This window comes from Nothoprocta perdicaria, unplaced genomic scaffold, assembly GCF_003342845.1.
Source record: "Nothoprocta perdicaria isolate Ctin4 unplaced genomic scaffold, notPer1 scaffold_71, whole genome shotgun sequence".
NCBI classification, from domain to species: domain Eukaryota; kingdom Metazoa; phylum Chordata; class Aves; order Tinamiformes; family Tinamidae; genus Nothoprocta; species Nothoprocta perdicaria.
This window is the reverse complement of record NW_020455988.1, coordinates 2,810,563-2,831,595: the sequence shown is the minus strand read 5'-3', so window position 1 is coordinate 2,831,595 and position 21,033 is coordinate 2,810,563. Positions and strand designations below refer to the sequence as shown.

At 38.8% G+C, this 21,033-nt stretch overlaps 1 protein-coding gene across 2 annotated transcripts in view; it reads left to right on the top strand.

The window, feature by feature from the left end:
* Positions 1–21,033, top strand: part of NFKB1 (nuclear factor kappa B subunit 1) — a 54,139-nt gene that overhangs the window by 15,609 nt on the left and 17,497 nt on the right. For both annotated transcript variants that reach the window (XM_026050908.1, XM_026050907.1), the window contains exons 4-10: positions 3,680–3,720; positions 6,368–6,466; positions 14,698–14,846; positions 16,415–16,578; positions 17,162–17,320; positions 18,564–18,668; positions 20,491–20,582. In XM_026050908.1, the coding sequence (XP_025906693.1) occupies positions 3,680–3,720; positions 6,368–6,466; positions 14,698–14,846; positions 16,415–16,578; positions 17,162–17,320; positions 18,564–18,668; positions 20,491–20,582 (809 nt within the window). The remainder of the gene's footprint in view (positions 1–3,679; positions 3,721–6,367; positions 6,467–14,697; positions 14,847–16,414; positions 16,579–17,161; positions 17,321–18,563; positions 18,669–20,490; positions 20,583–21,033) is intronic.

Here is a 21,033-nt window from a genome sequence, read left to right as displayed (position 1 = left end):
GACGCAGGATGGCCTCTGACTCAGGCAGGAAGGAAAATGAAGAAATGCAGTAGTTGAAGATGTGAGGAAGTGGGACAGTGACTCAGGCTGAAAGGGAGKCAGTGGGATGTGAGTTGATCTGTGAGATGAGAAGACAGAGAAGGAAGGATTGAAAGCAGCTAGGCTCAGTAACAGTACGTAGCAGCCTGCACTAAGCCCTCTTCAGGGCGAGCACTGCAAGGTTTAGTTGCAGTTCATAGCCCTGCTGACTGAACAACAGTGCCAGGCAAATCATGAGGAGTTCTTATGTCAAAACTTGGCTCTTGACAACCTTGTGATTCTTCCCTGTTTAGAGGCCAACTCCATGTGTGCTACTTCAGCCTCTCTCCAGGGCAGAAGTAGACCTGTGCATGAAGTAGTGTTGCTTCTTGTAGTTGTGTAACAATCAAAAGGAGGGATACTTGTTAAATGAGAATTTGCAGCCTAGAACAGAGGTATGGAAGTTCATTCCAAATCTCACCATGATGAGTCCTGTTTACAAAGTGTACACTTTTGGCTTGCCTGCTTCTGCTCGGACTGGGCATGTCTACTCACAGGARCAAACAAAAACTTCCTTATGCAGGATGTTTCCCTCCTTCCCCCACTCACTTTCGGGAAAGGATGAGAGAGAAAATGAGTTGCATGTAGCAGATGTTAGGTGGGCTGTCTGATGTGCTTTTGGAAAGTATTCAGAGTCTAGTGAAGACAACTGTAGGAAATCTATTAAGCCTTCCTTTTTTTTAGTGTCAAAATAACATGCCATTTATACTTGAAAGATGCTCTAAGTGTTGTTGCCTTATCTTTACATACTATCTCTGGTATAATTAAGTGCCTCGTATTAGATAGTCTTCTCTGAACAGTTAGTCTAGTTCACAAAATGCATTTTTTGCTGTCTTTTAAAAGAAAACAGCTTAACTATAGTGCTTTGAGAGGAAAGACCCATTACGCTGTATCAGAGAATAACTTAGTGAAAAAGAAAATGTTTAGTCACAAAAAGATGAAAGGTAAAATAAAACTTTACAAAACTTAGTTTTAAATGCATTAGTACATGATTCATATAATCTGACTGAATGTTAGCAGAAGCATTTAGTTTGTTTCTATATGCTTACCTGATTTCCTTGCTTTTATACATTATTTGTATTGGTGTATAAGGCATTCTGTTTACCGTGTTTCAGTAAATATGCATGCTTTTTATGAGCATTATCCCAAGGGGGATCCATTGCAGTCCTGAGCATTTCAGTGCCTAAATCACAAATATCATTCAAGGCAAAACCATTTTGGTGATGTGGAGAATTCCTCTTGAGCTTTCCCTGTATGCCATTATAATGCCAATCACTCATGCTGAGGAAAGATTTGAACCTTGATCTGCTGCATCCTGGGAGTCTGCTGCAACCACTCAGTTGCTGGATAAAGAGAGTTTCCTTTGCTGGCTGATGTTTGAGAGCAGTGGTATTTTGTGCTGATCCTAATTCCATGTATATACCTTGAAAATGAATTCCTAAGGGGACCACAGCCAAGGAACACCTACCTGGCAGGTTCTGACCTGAGGGGTTGATTGAGAGTGGAGCTCTGCAGTTATATTTAAGGTGAATTATTTCTGCCAAGGTTCAGAAGATGCAGGGCCTCTAGATTATGAAGGTAGAAAATTTTAGCTGACGAAGGCAAACCTAAGAAGGATTAGAGGCCCTTTCTGTGAATCTAAGTTTTGCACTTAAGTGTCAGTAAAGTTGGGCCACTTAAGCCCAGATTTAGTCATCTTGACTCCATGATACAGACAAAAAAAAAAAAGCCAATATTACTTAAAATTTTCTGAAGTCCAGGATGTTTTGTTGTTCTTTCTAATTCAAGAAGATATGTGTATAGTCTTGGAGCATTTGCTTTTCATGGCTATTCCAGAGTTTGGGGAAAATTTTTTGGTGGTGGTATTTATTTCTCACAGGACAAGAATTATCTTAGAAAATAAATCATCATCTTAAATGAAGTTGACTGGTATTTATGATAAAACTTTGTCAGGAGTCTAATTCAGTAGCTGAATCAGCAAAATGACGATTCTACTATTGGAATGTTTTTATCAAAACTTTCCATTTTGAGAAGCGTGTTTGATGAAGCCCTTTTCTACTAAACTGGAGCTGTATTGAGGAGTGGAGAGGGATACATGTAGCCATACTGCAATTCTAAATAAATGGATCTTCTGCTATTTTTAATGAGTAAACATTAYGCCTCTTGGCGGTTAAAATTGATATAAACTTGTTCTTTGGTAATTGAGCTTAGCAGCTGTGAGTGGCTAAGGTAGCTAGCTGAATGGTGAGATGTAGATGGTGCAGATGGACAGCAGTACAGTGTAGATTATACCTGCTCCTGGGTTTTGGCAGTGTCCAATATGCTTTACATATGCATGTAGGCTCTGCCAAAATGTTGTGGCTGTCTGCTCTGGAGGTTTCATTTGTCCCAGTGAGTATACTAGATTCCTTCTTGCTACTAACTTTAATGGAGTGCATAATGCTAAAAGGGGTATGGATGGCAATTTGCTGCATATATCCTCAAAGCAACACTATTTGATATCTGCTTTGCTAATGCCTGAATTTTTAGCATCAAATCTGAATCTTCCTCCTTGCTTATCAAGACATGAATGAAATTAAACTGAGAACTGTTGTTTTTTCCAGACTCAACAATGGCTTGCATTTTGAGAGGCATTTTACAACCATACAGGCCTCAGCCTTCCTTTTCYAAGTAAATAATCTAAAAAAGGTCAGAATTGGAGCTAAACTTTGATCAGATGATTAGTTCTTAGCTCTGGTGGCATGCAGTTCTCATTGAATCTCTTCTGCTTGAAGGCTATTTAAACTGGCGAATTTTGAGAGGTTTGTGGTGTGAAGTTAGATACTGTTTGGGAAATGGCGCCAAGTTTGAAACTGTTTAAGCTAGACCTCTGCAGATCACAAACACAATTTTCAAGGGTGTATTAATGTCTATTGTGTATTGATATCATATTAAGTCTGCATCTGTAGTATATAGAGTGTCTGCTGGTTTCAGAGAGAAAGGAGAATAGCAGTCTTAAAGAATATCTGAAATTATGAAAAGAATGTAAATGGATTAGCTTCTCAGTTCCAAGATTTTTTTAAGCAACTCTGACTGCTAGGCGTGTTGAGACAACTTCGTTCTATATTCCTATAGCTCAGTGCTTCCTATTGGCTGCCTCTAGACTTTTTAAAGCACTTTGTTGATATGAAGCCCTGGAGCCAAAGGTTTGGGAGCACAGACTTCAGAGCCTGAGGGTCTCTACAGAACACAAAAGCAAATCTTAGCCTCAGGAAGGCCAGGTTACTGTTGTCCTTGGCAAAGAGAGGATCTTTTTCTTACCCTTGACAGTGTCAAGTTGATTTTAGTTGCCTTTTAGGCCCTCTGAACTGAAATTAATCATTTTGAGTTAACCTTTCTTTTCTTACCCACCAGTCTTACTGAAGTTTAGAAATGATGGACTCCCAAGTAATCAAGTTATTTATTAAAATTATTAAAATCTTATTTAAGTTTTGAAGATGCCTAGGTACTTTCAAAAATTTTATCTTCAGACATCTGAGGACTTCAGCTTTACCCCTGTAATGTGTGTGTTATGGTCATAGAAATATGATGTGTTTTATGACTTTTCTTTTTTTTATGTTAGCAGATGGACCGTACCTTCAAATCATAGAGCAGCCTAAGCAGGTAAGAACTGCATTTTGAAAATCTAATTATGTCACTATATTCAGCTTTGAATACAACTGTGAGCCAAGATGAGATCGAAGAGTGTTGAAGGGATTGAACTTAAAAAATACAGCGTGTAACTGTGAGCAGATTTTTCTCTCACTTTTGTAGCAAGTCATTTCCTGTTTTGTTCTGCTCTCCTCTTTGAGTCTCTTGAAGTGTCATAAGATACCAAATTCTGAGGGTTTTAAAAATGCTTTGCTAAATACAGAATCTGTCTTAGATGTGGCTCTTAAAATACCCCAGCATTTTGAAAGTAAGTGAATGCATTGAAAATGGAAGATGTGTAAAATTTTTTTCCATGTTTCTTGAGAGGTGTGAAAGAAAAAATGAAGTTCATTCCATTCTCCAAACTTACAAGAAATTGTCTTATGCTTTAGCATTATAAAGAAATTGCTTTGTCCTTGAGGTTCCTTGCTGTCTTCAGATTCCTTTTGCCATGGTTAACACTTCTGAATAACCCAAGAGAAGAGATGAAATACTTGGAGGTAGCTTTTGTGTGACTGTTCATAAACATACTGCTCTGGCACTGTCAGATTCTTCTCATTGCAGTGGTTTTAATACAACTCCAGTGCAAAATAATTGCTGTAGAGGTCATTTTTTTCMGACACCAACTAGGGACAGGTTTATGCCTGAGCATCCCTGCAGGATTTGGTCTATCTCAGCACCTTGGAGGCCAGCAGAATACTCYGAGCTCTTGGAAGAGTAGGCTGCCTCTTCCTTGTTTTAGTTCATCCTATATCAGGCTGTGTCTGCACAGCTACAATATGCAGTGGCTTCTCCATGATGAGCTCCTGTAGCAGAGCAGCTGTGTGGCCAGCTGGGCAAGTGTTTATGCCAGTAGTATTATTGGTACTGACACGGATGGCATTGGGAGGGATGACACATAGGCAGAGTTCTGTGCTAGTGATAATCCTAAATGCAAAGGGATGCCTCGGGTAAGGCGGTGAATGTGTGATTATGCAGGGAAGGGCAGGAAGCTGGGTGAGGCCACCCAAATAGCTGTTCTGTCTGCCTGCCCTAGGGCATAAGGGGTAAAGTAAGACTGAGTCCTCAGCCTCTGGTATCTTGACTGCTCTGCTTTCTGAGTAACTTGAGATCAAGCCCATCCTAGCTGACATTTCATTTGCAATGCAGTTGGACTCAGCTCACCACAACAGAAGAACAGATATGTGCTTTAGGATTAGTTTCTTGTCCTGTCAGTATCAAAGAGTCAGATCTTTCCATGTGCCTTAGAAACAAATTCTTAAACTGAAAAGATTTAATAAGAAGTATTTAGGCTACTGGGTACAGAATGATTTTTGAAGCTGTGGTGTTAGCTGTCAGCTGACAATCTTTGAATTCCTTGGAGCTCAATGATTCTTGAAGGATACAGATAACAGGTGTAGTGAGGACAGACTTGGCACCTTGGAAAGTTTTGTCAGAAATTGCAGGTCTAGRGAGCAGATCTGAAAACATTCAAAGTTTGGAAGACATGTAATGAATCATTATATGAGTGTTAAAATTTCTTTCTCTGCTTCCTTCTTAGAAGGTGACTTTCTTCAGGAAGGTTTTTAACCCTTCATGCCTTTCTATTGATTTGAGCTTAAATTACATAAAATAATATTACTGAGCTCTGCGATTCTCAAAATCACTTGGATTCCTGATGTTTGCTAGTATCTCTGCTCTTGAGAATGCATGAGTTTTTTCTCCTAGCTTCAAAATTGGATGTTGCAGTGTTGTGCATCCAGCTTTGCTTTGTGAAACYTTTAAACTGTCTTCTCGTTTCTTGAATTTTATTTAAAAGCAAAATATCTTATGCCATTTTCTAAGTCTTCGTGCTACTTCTGTGCATCTTTACGGAAAGCTCTCCCTTTCATTTGTTGAAAGATAACCCTTTGACATTTCAGTTTTCTAAATATTTCTCTATTACTATATTCTGATATTTAGATTCATTAGCATTAGCTATCTTGGCTAAAGAATTGCATTTTCTATACTGTTTAGGCTACTTGGTTAAAGCAGAGGTGGATGTTACTTTCTTTAAAAATGTGATAAGTGAGCAGCTGTACTCTAGAGTGGATGCTCAGATGCTGCAGTTGCCCAAAATATACTGAAGATGTTTATGTAGCCGAAAATCCCATCATGCAATGTCCACTGAAGCATTTGGCTGCTTTAGGACTTGCTCAGAGATGGAYCTTTAACATGAAACTGCTGCTTTTCCTTCCCTACGGAGAAAAAGCAGTTTTTTGCATTCTCTTTTCTCTCTGATGCTTTGAACTTCCCTGATTATTACTGGCTTCCATTCTCTCTCTTCAACACTTATGGTTGGTGCTCTATTTCCTTTACTTTTTATCTTTGTTTTTGAGTGAGTATTAATGTACTAAAATCTCCAAATTTTTGGTGTAGGTGAGTGAAAATAGAACAATTGGACACTACAGTTGATTGCTATTTCTTCAACCAGTGTTCAGAAGCATTACAGAAGCACTTCAGGGATGAAGAGCTGTGACATTGTATTGTGGGCTGTTTGGGCAAGCGTGTGTGTAGGTGTTGTGTGTGTGCGCAAGCACTGTTTTGTTAGTTTTGTTTTTAAAGAGCTTTCAAGTTTCTTTTCCTTTATTTATTTCCACAGAGGGGTTTTCGTTTCCGATACGTTTGTGAAGGGCCTTCACATGGTGGACTTCCTGGTGCTTCTAGTGAAAAGAACAAAAAATCATACCCTCAGGTCAAAGTAAGTACATACATCACTGGGTTTGTTGTGCAAGTTGAGTGCAAGTATCACATGTATGTTTATAGGAYTTTACTGTGTATTAGCATAGATTTGTATGAATTCAGAGTGTCAAAGTGTAATTGGGTTTTAAAAAGGTGGTGGTTAGATYGTGGAGATGTTTAGGCACTTTATTAATTGGTAGCTGTAAGTTTGCACTACTATCTCATTGTAACTTTGTATTGTGAGCTTCTTTGGTCAAGTGTGTGTTTAGGTGTGCAGACTGGTGGGCATGTCCCTTAATGTGCYGTTTTAGCATAATTCAGGGCCAGATTTGCTATAGTCTGGTCAATGATTCCACTTTAAGAAGCCTACTTGCCAGGTTTTCCTTTTTTTCCCCCCACCTTTTCGTGTTATTCCTTACTCAGTACCTCTAGGATATYGTAAGGGCTTGATGCCCCTTCCTTTAAAATCAATGGAAATTTTCTTGCTTGAACAGGAGCAGCATTATGTTCAGATGTTTGCTCAACYTTTTTTTTCCAAAGCATTCCATTAGGAGCAGGTTAATCGAAGAACTCTGTGTGCTAGCACAACATGAAAGCTGCAGCAGTGATGATTAATCATTTTAGGATTAGGAATCTACTTTCTTCACATAGGGATCTTGCAACATTTTTTTTGTGAAAGTGGGGAAAAGCTCCACTGTCTTATCTGTTTGGCTTTTTTTAATTAAACAATCTTGATGGTGCAGTAGACCTCTGAGGAGCAATTGCACTAGCAATTATCTCAAGAGGAGCAGGGACAGTATCTCCTGCAGTTCTCTTCCTCTTTCTCTCTCTTGCTGTCAGGAAGGAGGAAGGGGACGGGGGCAAGCAGTCAGCCTGTGACCTAGGCCTCACTGTGTGCTGCTGCTCAGTTTTTGCTGTTGTATGCAAGTGATTTTTTGCAGTTCTTGAGAAAGACTAGAGCTTGGAACAGCTACATGTCCAGAGTGAATCAGTATGAGTATGACTCAATGGAAAATAATCAGCTTTGGCTGAGATAGCCTAGGGTGTTATCCTGGCAAATTGAGAAGAGGCTGGGAAAGTTKATTTCATGTTGCCTTGCAAAACTGTGATGAAAATTACTAGCCCAGGCMAAGAATCAACTTGATTATCCCTTTTCTATTGTGATGATTATGATGAATAAAACTTCACTGCTATGTTCAAACATAATTTGCCACAAATGAGCTATCTTTGAATTCCCTTCCAATCTATATTGACAATTAATATGAATGAAAGTTTCTAAAGATATGGTGGGACACACAATAACATGACAAGGAAATATGCAGTATGCCAGTGATACAGGGAATAAACTAAAAAGTAGAGTGTTCTTTGGCTTTCCATCAAGCCTTCTGTTTTCATTGATTATCAGATCTTAATTTCTTCTAAAGCTTTCCCCCACACACGTGTCCCTTCCCCTCCCTCCCATTCTGCTCTATGTGTCCATTTTTTCAAGATAAATCCCCACATGGCAACACCTGCTGGGAGAGGCTGGCAAGGGAACACAACAAGCAAATTCCTTGAGGCTATTGCTTGTTAGTGCCTGTTCTTGACTCAAGCAGTGCCAGTAAAAAGTGTTTCACACCTTTTCCTGTAAGTCTTTTCTGCATTTTGTCAAAGGACACTTACCTTCACATAACTGATGTGAGCACAATTGAAAATCACCATGCATTTTTTTACACTTGTGCCAAGGCTTTCACCATGAACTTGCATTTATTGATTACAGTGATATAAAAGGACAGTAGTGTTAAGCTTTGGTTGTACTAAAGAAAGGAAGATTTGTGACAGATCTTTGAATCTTGACCRTGGTGTCATCACTGAAGCTCACACTGACAGCTCTTGTGCTTGGCCAACTTAGCCCAGAAAGCTGCTCTAATTTACCTGAAGTCACCATGGGCTATGCTAAAAGTGGTCATCTCTTGTACATGGAAGTGTGTTCTACTCTCACCTCCCCTTCTCATAGGATTATGGATTTAAGACTGAAGGACATGTCTAATGTGACCTCGTGTAATGTGGGCTGCTTGACCTCACTTATTTCTTTTCCTGTAACTAACCTGTAACTTCTAGCTAAAGTGGAACACACAGCTTTCATTTAAAGGCTGGAGTGCTAAAGATTTTGCTGTGTTTCTAAGCAAAATATTTTCATAGTTAATTACCTATATAACCACCTTCTATATATAGTATATTTAGAGATGGCATAGAGCTGGAGCTAGCATGGGAGCTCAGCACCACCAGAGAGTTTTTATGCTTCAGACAAACCTGCACTGGCCAGACAGGCAACTTCCTCAATATTYTTCTGCAAGCTGAAGTTTATTTTGTGTCCTGTTTTAACAGCACGGTGATAGCAAAATGAATCCTAATAGCAGTAGTATTTTTTTACTTTAAGATAAAGAATGAGCTTCATTGAGCTTTGTACTTCAAGGAACTACATTTCTGTGTTTACCTCTGACAACAGCAAGAAAAATGCCATGTACAAAGCACTTCAGAGAATTTGCTTTATATAACTGTGTATGTAGTTAGAGYGAGCAGAGAATCTGTAGAGACTGACCATGTTATAATGGAAGTAGATTTCAATGTAAGTAGCATAATTACAGTAGAAAACATCCAAAAATTTGTTTCACTTCCACTGTTAGTGTAAGTAACACAACACCAGAAAATTATATCATCTATAACCCAGTAGTTGACATCAAAGCTTCTTGAACTGTTTACTCATCATTAGTTTTTTTTCCAGGGAATAGAAAAGTTGGCAATATGTAATATCCAGATAACTACTCATAAGCCTATTTAAATCTCTCAAGATATTCTTTTTTAAAACAGTGGGAATCATCATAAGAATAAGATTAGATTATTTGATAGTATTTCCAGGTTATTGAGCTATCTGCTGTTCTTGTTTAAAAACAAAACAGAAAAGAACAGCAAAAGCAGCAGAATTAGCTTGTTTTTTATGTATTTGGAAAACTGCCACTGAAATAGGGCGTGTTTTGGGCTTCTTGCATGTGTTTACCATGTGTGTCCTGATATTGCATGCTGATGTTAATGTAGCTGCATTTAAGTTTTACTCTTCTGTCCTTGATGAGTTCTGAGTTTGAAAGGAATTTGCTGATAACAGCAGTGCAAAGGAAATGTCCTGAGTTTTCATCAGCTTGGGGACAAAACTACCTGAGTGGCTGCAAACAAATAAACTGGAGTTTCTCTTATGTGAGCAGGAGGCCAATCAGCTCCTGCACAGAAACTGGCTACTGTGTCTGCCCAGCCATGTGCCTGAGCTAGAAGCCCCATCTGTGTCTCTGTCTACACACCTGGATGTTGCACCGTCCGGCCAGGCAGCCCAGAACCTGAGCAGGAGTGCTGCCCAGCCAGGCATGTCCTGGCACTCTCCTAAATTAGACCTGAATTTGCAGATATGTGTTCCTATTGAAATCAAGGGGATTTCAGCACAGACTTGAAGTTCAGGAGGGAATCTTATGAACAATTAGGCAAGTTATTTGGTTGATGAGCTTTCTGGGTGAGGAAAGGAACAAGCATATGTTTTTCCTCCTCTCCCACGCAGAAATTAAGTTAAAGAGTGGTAGATCACTGATTGCAGGCACGGGTTAAAAGAGATTTAACAGCAAAACTAAGGACTGGTTACTACTCAAGAATGAGCAACAATTTTGTTTTAAATCTAAAAAGCCTTTCCTGAACCAAATTCAGCCAAAGATGAGTGAGATTTGTGTTATAGCTATGGTAAGTAAGGTTGAGTRTAGTGCACTGAATTCCTTCCCCAGAGCTCTTAAAGCAGAGCCTTCAACTCTGTTTTTGGCGTGAAAGTCACCTTCAGAAGGTCTGCAGTTCCCATTGATTTAAGTTACTTTACACTGTTTATTTGTAGATCCTTAAATAAGTATTCAGTAGCTTAAACTGTAGATACCAAGCTTGAAATGTTTTATATTAAAATAGCAACGAAAACCACCAAAACTTCTGCCTACGAACTTGAGTTTTGTAAGGAGTGGTGCTTTAGTTGTGGGACACTTTTGATATGTGAGTAGTTAAGGCAGAATGGGTTATACACTAAAGGCTGGGTAGGGTTGGCAACATCACTGCTCTTAAATGAAATAGTTTCTATTGTTGGCTTTGTTTGACGTGGGCTTTTCCATCATATTTTTTCTGTAGCCTAACTAGTTGATTTTACTTGTAAGGCGAACTGGAAAAAAAAAAATCAATTAAGAAGATCTTTTTACAAAGTTATAGTAAACTTTTACAACATACAGAAAAATTGGCCGGGGCCTGGATCTCGGGAAGATGTGAAATAACAACCTTTCAACTGTTGTTTTGATATTGACTCAATTTCAAGTTCATAGCGGCCTTTTAATCTCTCAGACGAATCTCCCAAACAGAAGGGGCAGATAAATGTGAGCCTGCAGCTTTTTAACTTTATCAGATTGTATCAATTGAATGCTGCTTCAGTACAGGATGTAATCAAATATTACAAACATACTCTTCCCAGGAACTCCTTATTTTCCTTTTTCTCCCTGTCTTGGGTTTGCTCTTCAGTATTTTATAATTTTTTTCAAATCACTGCTCTGATTTTGAGTAGTAATCACTCAAATGCTATTTCTTCGTATTGAGTTTATTTTTTGTTAACACTATATTCCTTGGGTTCCTGTAGCTGTTCAGTGTAATATGCTGACTGGCATTTAACATTTGTGACTGTTTTTGAAGTTCTTAATAGTATATGTAACTTGATTATATTTGTATCTTTGAAACAGATTAATTTTTAAGTTAGTCTGAAATTATGGTACCTGTAGTTCAAGGATGCAAGGAAGTTATTTTAAATGACATATGGAACGTATTAGCGATGAAGACAGTTAATTGATGGGGATTTTACTGGGAGCTTGAGCATCTGGATGTTTTAAAATCAAGTAGAGAAGCTGTTCTAAAACACATAGAAACAATAAAGGAACTAATTCAGGGACATCCGGTAGCCTTTGCAGTGCAGGGCATCRGACTGGATGACGAAAATAGTCCTTTCTTGCCTTATGACCTATATAAGATATTACGTTTTAGAGAACTCCTGTTTTTCCCCTGAGAGAAACTGCAAAGATGATGCTGAGCTGAGCAAGTGGGGGAGATTGCAATCTTGTTACCACTGCAGTGATGTGTTCTGCTTTCAGGGGTTGGAAAGTCCTTGACGTGCAGTAGTTCTACCTACAGTTTCACTGTGGTTTCTACAGCTGATGGACTGTCTTGAACTTTTCTGATGTGATTCTAGAACATGTGTGTTACTCATAATGAATCACAGAATGATTAAAGTTATAAGGGACCTCTGGAGATTATCTAGTCAGACTGCCCTGCACAAGCAGAGTCACCTAGAGCACGTTGCAGAGGATTGTATCCAGGCAGGTTTTGACTGTCTCTACAGAGGAGATGCCACAGCYGTTCTGAGCAACCTGTTCTGGGACTCAACTGCCCTCACAATGAAGAAATTGTTCCTGAAATTCAGGCAGAACTTCTTGTGCTTTAGGACAAGAAGCAACAGCTTCTTTCTGTTGCTGGCCACCACTGAAAAGTCTGGTCCCCTCCACTCTTGACAACCTCCCTTAAGAAATTTGTGCACATTAGTATGATCACAGGAGAGATGCTCAAGTCCTCTAATTGTCCTTGTAGCGCTACACTGGACTATTTCCAGTAGCTTCATGTCCCTCTTGTACTGGGTAGTCCAGAACTGAACACTGCACTCCAGATGTGGCCTCACCAGGGCTAAGTACAGTGGCAAGATCACCTACTGGCAGTGCTTTTCCTAATGACACACACACGTGCGTACACACACACACACGCGCACTAGGAGGCTGAGGATCTTCTTGGCCACAAGGACAAACTCATGGCTCACAGTTAACTTGTCGACCAGGACCCCCAGACTTTCCTCTGTTGAGCTGCTTTCCAGCAGGTCTGCTCCCAGCCTCTATCAGTGCCTGTGTTATTCCCTGGGTCAGCACCCTGCACTTGCCTTTGCTGAACCTCATGAGGTTCCTCTGTGCTACCTCTCCAGCCTGTCCAGGCCCTCCTGAAGGGCAGCAGAGCCCTCTGATGTACCAACCATTYGTCCCAGAGGGTGCACTCTTGCCCTTCATCCAGCTCATTGATGAATAAAGTGAACATTATTGGAGCTGATAGTAACCCCTGGGGTTACTATCCCCTAACTAACTAACCCCTAGCCCCCAAGCTTCTACCCAGACTCTGCTACTGATTGCAGCTCTCAGAGCTCTGCCATTCAGCTCCTCCTCAGCCCACCTGGCTGTCTACTCATGCCTTATGAGCTTGCTTGTGAGGAGAAAATGGGAGACAGTGTCAAAAGCCTTGCTGAGGTCAAAGGAGATCATGTCCACTGCTCTCAACTGTCTACCCAGCCAATTATTCCTTCAGAGAAGGCTATTGGCTTAGTTGAGCACAAATTTGCTCATGGTGAATCCATGCTTGACTCTTCCTGATCACCTTAGAGATATCAACATTAATGTATATGTGCTGGGAGCATTATAGCAGGGAAAGGTTTTTTTACTGAAGAATAAAAAATTAAAAAAAAAAAATGGAAGGTTAGCTATAATAGTAGAGGTGACCCCTAACACCGAATATAATCATTTTCAGACCACTTTGTCAAGTCACGCAGGGATTCTTGCTTTTTTTTTTAATGCAGATGAATGGTAGAAAAAGTGGAGGAGGAATTTTTCACCATCTCTGTTTTGCCTCTCTAGTCCAAGTGGGAAATTTGGAAACCCAATCCAATTTGGGGACAGGAGAAAACATGGATACCCCACATTGTTCTGGAAATTATTACTTGTAAAATGCCCCTTAAGATAATACAGTGAATGAGTAGRAGCTGAGCAATGAGATGATTTTGACACACCTGTTTCGCCCAGAACAATTTTCTCATATTTCAGACCTTTAGCTCTGAGTGGGAAGGCGGGAAGTGTGTGCGGTATATATGTCTGCAGAGTCTCCAACTGTGGTGAGATGAAGTCAAGAGAGGGCTTAAATGGTGTGAAGGAAACTAGCAGGACTTAGTAAAATGCTAAAATCATGGCAGTCTCTRATTATCAGCATCTTATCAACCATATAACCTTAAGTATTCAGTTCATCACCTATTCATCACTTTGATGTTTATCGCAATCCTTTAATACTTCGCTTGATTAGATCTATATGTTGCTGGAATACAAAGAACTTTGCCCACGGCGAATGAGAAGCAAAATTAGAAGAGGAGGGGAAAAAAAATATTGTTAAAAAGGTTAATTAAGTGAATTGGAAGGGAAGGTTATGTTTGCTTGTTTTAAAGTAGGTTATTTTGTATTCAGCATAATTTGAAAAGGATGTGTAACCAATAACTGAGTTAATGAATCTTACTCATTAGGAAAGCAAATAAGACTCTAAATAATATACGTAAAGTAAACAACTTACAAAAATGGTATGTTATTAGTCATTTAAACTTTCATGTTTTTAAGACATGAAAATTTAAAAATCTATTAACAATATATGGTGATAAAAAAACTAGAATGAGATAAAAGCTTTTGACTTCTGGAGCTGGTTAAATCAAGGCATCCAATTTATCCTACTTCAGTCCGCAAAATTTTACATGGCTGTTTAGCATATATCCTCATGTGCACTTGAGAGAAATGTTTRCTGGACTGTATGTGTGGATTTAGTGTTTTGAATTAAGAAAATACTTACAAATATAGAATTAATTTTATCTCAAGTAGAATAATYTTTGAAGGGTTTACAAACAAAATATTTTGAAATGGTCATAATAGTTCAAAATGATTTTTAAAATATTTTCAAATTGAGCAAAATAATATAGCGATTTTTGTGCAGAACACATTTTCTATGCACTTGGTAAGATATAACAACCTTCATTGTGAATTAAATGTGCTAATTGAAATTTACRGAGAATGTATGGTAAATAGAGCATAAAATAGAGCTATATGTGTTTTGAGRAATAGAAGGTTGCTTTAGTTCAGTTTTCTTCTTTATTGTTATTATGTATTACTACTACCATTTGTATATCAAGTTCAGTTACTAAAAGTGCTGTCTTCTGTTTGGTCATCTGGTACACCTCCTCTGTTGTTTGCATTTTCTTAAGAGATACACATCTCTCTTGTGTGAGCTTGATTGTACTTAGGTGACAGGAAATACCTTGCTCGAGTCATYATTTCATCTGTTTAAGGAAAATGACTTTGCATTTATTTACAGATCTGCAATTATGTTGGACCTGCAAAAGTAATTGTTCAGTTAGTTACTAATGGAAAATATGTCCACTTACATGCTCACAGCTTGGTGGGTAAATTTTGTGAAGATGGAGTGTGCACTGTCAATGCAGGACCTAAAGATATGGTTGTAGGGTAAGTCTGTCAATCCGTTTGTAAAACTGGGAAGAGATAATTAAGCTTAAGTAGTTACAGGCAGTGAAGAGCTGTTGCAAAGAAGCAGCTAAATGAAGCGCTAGTTGTTGTTTTCTGATGGAGCAGGGTTTTTTTGTTGTTATTTGTTTTGTTATTTTGTACCGTAAGAAAAAAGACTAAATGATGTTTCTAATTGCCTCTGCAAAATTTGGCGTATTAGAACCTAAACCTGTTAAATTTAGGTTTAAGTGAATAATTTTCACTGAGAATTTGGAGAGTTTCATTCCCTTGTTATGCAATCCAAATTTGTACTGTAAGCTTTAAAATATAAGTAGTTTTGATCAGAAAGAAAGAACTGCAAAATTAATGAAGAAAAGCTTTCGTTGCAGTTTTAATCAATATTTTACTTCCTCTGAAATCTGTAAATAGGGGCAGAGTGAAGCCAAAAATATTAAGAAAGTAGAGTTAGTAAATTTGGAATTAATGTGAGACAAGTATGAACATGAAAATATTAAATGAGTCAAACTTTTTAAGTTTAAAGCAATACAATTATAGTGAAATAGTAGTTGGTCTGTTCTTGTTTAATTTAAAAGAATAATTGTTTATATCAGTAAATGGAACTCAGGCTCCTGTCTACGTTTTCAGTCTTAGATCAGGTTTCATGCTGGCTGTGAACTTTATTTCTATGATCTCAAGAATGTCTTTGTTGGTGAAGAAGATGAAGTTTAAAAAGCTGAGATTGGCGGGCGGGGGGAGGGGGATAGAGAGAGACTCTTTTCAACTCTTAACTTTTGATGTCCAAGCCCGGTATACTAACTTTACCAAGCACAACAATTTAAATTGCTTTATTTGAAATGCTCCTTTTCATCTTGAAAAATTTGGCTCATTTCCTAACCTGCCTTACTTTTCATCAGATGCTTAGAAATGGCATTCCTATCCTCAGTTGACCTATATGAAAACTGAGTTATTGTCTTGTTTTCATACTTCCATATCTAATTAATTTCTAAATGTGCCAAGAGATTTTTACAAATCTTATAAAATCTTGTATTATTACTTTCATTCAAAGAGGTCTTGAGTGTCCTGCTGAATGTCCACAGCCTAGCTTAAAACCTGTCCTTAGGAAAAGCTGTACTGTTTTTTAGTATCTTACCTTGCTTTCCAGATCATTCATGACAGATCTAGCCTTTCCTGAGCCATTACTTTCTGTAACAGTGATGGAGATTGTCACATTAAAGTCATGCCAAGACAGAGCAAACCAAGTGAGAAGGTCACATTTTCAAATGTTTTTTAAGCTGCTTACACAATGCAAGTATGAACCTAAAGATTACTCCCAATGCTTTTGGATAATCCGTGCACCCCTATGATAGTAGTATGCTGGAGGATGGCACAGATTTTACATGCTTAATAAGTATAGCTGAAATTTTCATCCTGGAGTTATTTGCCCTTGCAAAGTACTAGTGCCTACGAGACCCTTTGGTTAAGCTCAGTTGTCTAGCTGCCTTAGGCAACAGAGTCTGCCTGCTGCATAAGGGGATAAGAAAATATTTCCCTCCATCAAAATTCAACAGATTTGCAAACCTCGGAATACTTCATGTCACCAAGAAGAAAGTCTTTGAAACTCTGGAAGCGCGCATGATAGATGCTTGCAAAAAAGGCTACAACCCTGGACTCCTAGTGCATCCTGAACTTGGCTATTTGCAGGCAGAAGGATGTGGAGACAGACAGCTAACTGGTATGTGGAAAATATTTTGATGTGTCTCTTGCTAATAACAGTTTTATCTTTCAGAAATGCAGATTCTTAGCCATTAAAAGGTGCTGGGTGGTAAAACTGCTTATGGCTATGTCTGTTTAGAGGTCGCATGTTGCTGTTGTGCTTTAGGCAGTCCGGAAGAGTCTTTGTTGTCAGCGTGTGCATGAAAACCAAGCGACTTCCTTCCAGAGCTGCCTTTGCCCACCTCTGTGCCTAGATCTCACTGTTCATATCCTGTCTAATAAGCTGATAAACAGGGCTATTTTGCATTATTGCTGAGAGACATAATATCCTTAAGTAAATGAAACGGAAAAATACTCATTCAGCTGCACTTCACACACATCTGTAAACTGTAAAACTGTAGTCTACCTTGCTCAAGAGCTGTGTAGAGGAAGCAACCTCTTCTCTATCACTCTGAGCATAAACATTCAAATACATTAAAGRTAGAAGCTGATGGATAAAGTGGAAAGTGGTGCCTTTTGATAACGATGTTTGGAAAATACTGTTTTCTTGCGTGTCCTCTACCCCTTACTGTTAATTTGTCTGTACTATGTATTGGTTTCAGAACGGGAACGGGAGATCATTCGTCAGGCAGCRATACAGCAAACTAAAGAAATGGATCTCAGTGTGGTGCGTCTTATGTTTACAGCCTTTCTCCCCGACAGCAATGGTAGTTTCACCCGGAAACTTGATCCTGTTATATCAGATGCAATATATGACAGCAGTAAGTATGTTTAACTTAAATTATTTTTAAATAAGGAATAAGCTTCTGTACCTGGGAATATAGCATGTAGAAATTGCTAAACATAGACCCATCTGATCTTGCTGCTTACCATAAAGAAAAAAAAAATCTTTTTTTCAATTTTCTGTTGTTTTTAATAGTGACACCATTGTTAGGGGGATTTTGTGAACTTTTGTTATTCATAAGAAATTGTATTTTTTCAGAGTTTTTTGTTTGTTTTCATCTGCTTTGTATGATAAAGCTTTAATATATGCAGAAACCTGACACCTTTCAGTTTTGTTGACCATCAGCTTGTCTTTGTTTTGTGAGGTTAGCACAACCGGTCTCTAGACTTGTTAGTATTTATGTGCTTATATTAAATTCTTCTTTTTACCTCTTTTCTAAGCAAATCTTCTCATTTTGTATGTTTTCCATTGTATTTTGGATCATACTTTCTGATCTTATCAGCACCCTTTCTGGCAGATTCCTGACAGTCATTCAATAATGACTCAGAAGTACAATTTTTTTTCCAGTCATGCAAAATAGTCCTGTCTGTTTTGTAGCTTTTTTGAGGGCAAGATCTGGATGCAAAGATACCAAATGCAGCTGTTTTAGAACTGCTTTACCCTGGAGCTTGCTATTAGTWCAGGACTGTCATCTTGTAGCATAGCCACTTTATATATTTAGTGAGAGAACCACCACTTTACTGTTCTTATGGCAGTAAGAACCTATGCTTTCTGGGTAGGAAAACTCAAATCACAGATTGAGATTGTTGATTGAAGACTACCACATCACTTTCAAATAAGCCACAGAGCAAAGCAATGCACATMGCATCAAACTAGTGAGATTTAGAGAACAGCTCTTGTCACACTAACAAGTGTCATGCTGACAAGACAGCAGGAAAAAAAAAAAGTAACGTAGTGCTCTTGTAATGCTCTCTTGTCATGAAGTTAGTATCAGCATGGAGTATTGAATGCCATTTACGTTGTTTTGCTTGACTTGCAAAACTTTACTTGCATAGTAATTGCACGGAACTGTTCATGATGCAAGCTTATACCCTTCAGATAAACTGTTGATTCATCCTTTTTATTAAAAAGGAAGACCAAAAAAGACTTAGTCAAATTTRGGTAGATTGTGTTGAAGGTTTATTTTTTTTAATACATTTCTGTTTCTTGTTGGGTTTGTTTTGTAATCTAAAACTATAATGAAGGTAAGCTTTTTTTATTCTATCTTTTCCTCTCAACAGAAGCTCCCAATGCTTCCAACTTAAAAATAGTAAGAATGGACAGAACGGCGGGGTGTGTAACAGGTGGGGAAGAGATCTACCTTCTCTGTGACAAGGTTCAGAAAGGTAAGAGTTCCACCTGGCTTTCAAAGCTGCCTAGTTTTGTTGGCGTGGTAAAATCGGTCATGAGAAGTCTTCAGTAACTTCCTGCRCTGTGATAGCTACAGGATGAGGGAGCACTTAGTCTTTCTGGAAGCCAGACTTAGCAKCTCAGAGGTTGAATAAAACACTCTTCTCCAAAATAAATATAGCTTGTGCYGCCCTATGGAGAAGATGTAGTCATCTTTGTTTAAATTTCTCTAAAATTTCTTCCCTTGCACATGGTCTACTTTTGAAAGTGGTAGGTCCTGTGTAATTTCTGACCCTGTTACACCTCCTCTTAATTATTATAAATTTTCTGACTTGTTAATGAGTTCCTTTATTAGCTTCTATTTGGAAATGCATATTCAGTACTGAAGTCATTAACTTCATTTTTATGTACATACTAATGGTAGAGATTGATTAGGGCAGTCTGTTACTTGCCCCAGGCCCACCACAGTAATCTCTGCTCCTGGCCACAAATGCTGGGCTTCAGGATTGGGCTTCAGGTGTGGATTTGGGCTTTGTTTTGAGATGGAAAAATACTTGCTATTGTGGCTATACATAGTATTGGGACTGAATAAAAAGGAGGAGACAGGAGCGAGGTGAATACTTTGCCTTTTTCAAGTTACAGGTAATAACTGGAACCTTCTGGTGCAGACTGGGTGATAGTGAGAGCCCCGGGTTCCCCCACGATTGGACTGAGCCCCTGTGTGTGTGGTTAAAATTGCCCTGATATTTTCCATCAATAGGGACTGTCATTTGTCTACTTCTTCTACTTTCTACTGTTTTCTAGTTCTTTTCCTTCTGTGGTTTTCTATCACAGGAAACGAGCAAGCCTTGACAGCAATTTTTTTTGAGTCCTGTGTATGCCCCCTGCTTTGAAAAGGGCTCAGATGAAACATAGCTTCTGTATGTAAAATAAATAAAGGCCTGGCTCAGTGGAAGCCCTACATGGGGTTTCCCCTCCACAGCGTGGGGTTTCCCCTGACCTTGCTGCTCTCAGAAACCTCTTGCCTGAAGGAACTTGTGCATGCAGGACAGYGGGCCTGGAACTGGCTCTTTGCCATCCTGCAGCTTGCAGCTGTGCCAAAAGCCTGTCCAGCTTCAAACACCCTGAGAAGGAACAGGCTTTGGGGAGTTCTTATTTCCCACTGGGAGTGCTGGAGAAGTAGTATGCTGGTGGGATCTTTCCAAACTTGTCTTAAAATATATATACACACATAGAGAGAAAAAGAGAGGAAGCTTGCTGAGAGAGATAGAAGCCAAATGTCATGTTTATGCTGTGGCCTGTGCTTTGCCAGGGGTGAGGTGCTGCTCGCTCAGGCCCTCGTTTTGCTCCGAGCTACAGCTCAGGGTGGCTGTCTGCCAACTGCAAGCGGAACTTCCCACTGTGGCACTTCAGGTTTTGCTACTGTTTTTTGAACTGAAACTGCTGGAGGAGAGGGGGTGGTTTCTACATTTCATGCTTCAAGTTCTCCCCTCCCTGCGTGTTTGCTCCAAATAAAGCACCTCTGGAATGTTTCCTAGCCCTAGAATAGGAAGAGGTAGTGAACCTAATTCTGCTTTTCCTGCTCAGTAAATAGAGAGCAACTTCAGTGAAGTCATTTGCATCAGGCTGAACTAAAATTCATGTCAAAATGGGGATTCTTTCGATGTTTCCATGAGATAAATATGATTCATGTATTATACATCTAGCACATTTTCACCCTGGTTAAAAAGTAACCATATTGATTTTTATCTGAAATAAACTTACACAAATGTTATACAAATGTGTGCCCAAATATATTGTTTCTTTTGCTCTTTGTAGATGATATTCAAATACGTTTCTATGAAGAGGATGAGAATGGTGGTATGTGGGAAGGCTTTGGAGACTTTTCTCCTACAGATGTACATAGACAGGTTAGTGACAGAGCATTTGTTATTTGTTAATGATCTTTTGTCCCTTTAAAGTATTATAATGGAGTTAAGTAATTAGGTGATAGCCTCAATAAACCAAAACTTACCTTTTCTGTCACTGTCTTTTGGTACTTTCTAATAATGATTAAATCTTAGCTGTTTATTAAGGATGTATGTTAAATAACTATGGAGGTCTAAAATCCAGTGCTATGAAATCAAGAGAGAGGTATCTTGCTTTTAATATTCATCAGTATATCTGGGGATTAAAAACTCTGTGAGTTCCTGCAAAGATGCTGAAAATGCCTTGGAATCGATGCTAAATGAGAGAAGGGACAATGTAGTGCAAATGCAGGTGATGTGCTGATGCGCTGCATGGCAATTCTGTTATTTCCAAAAGGCTTTAGGATCTTAACTCAAAAGAACAGCTAAAAGCCAAGTGGAATTTTATTAACAA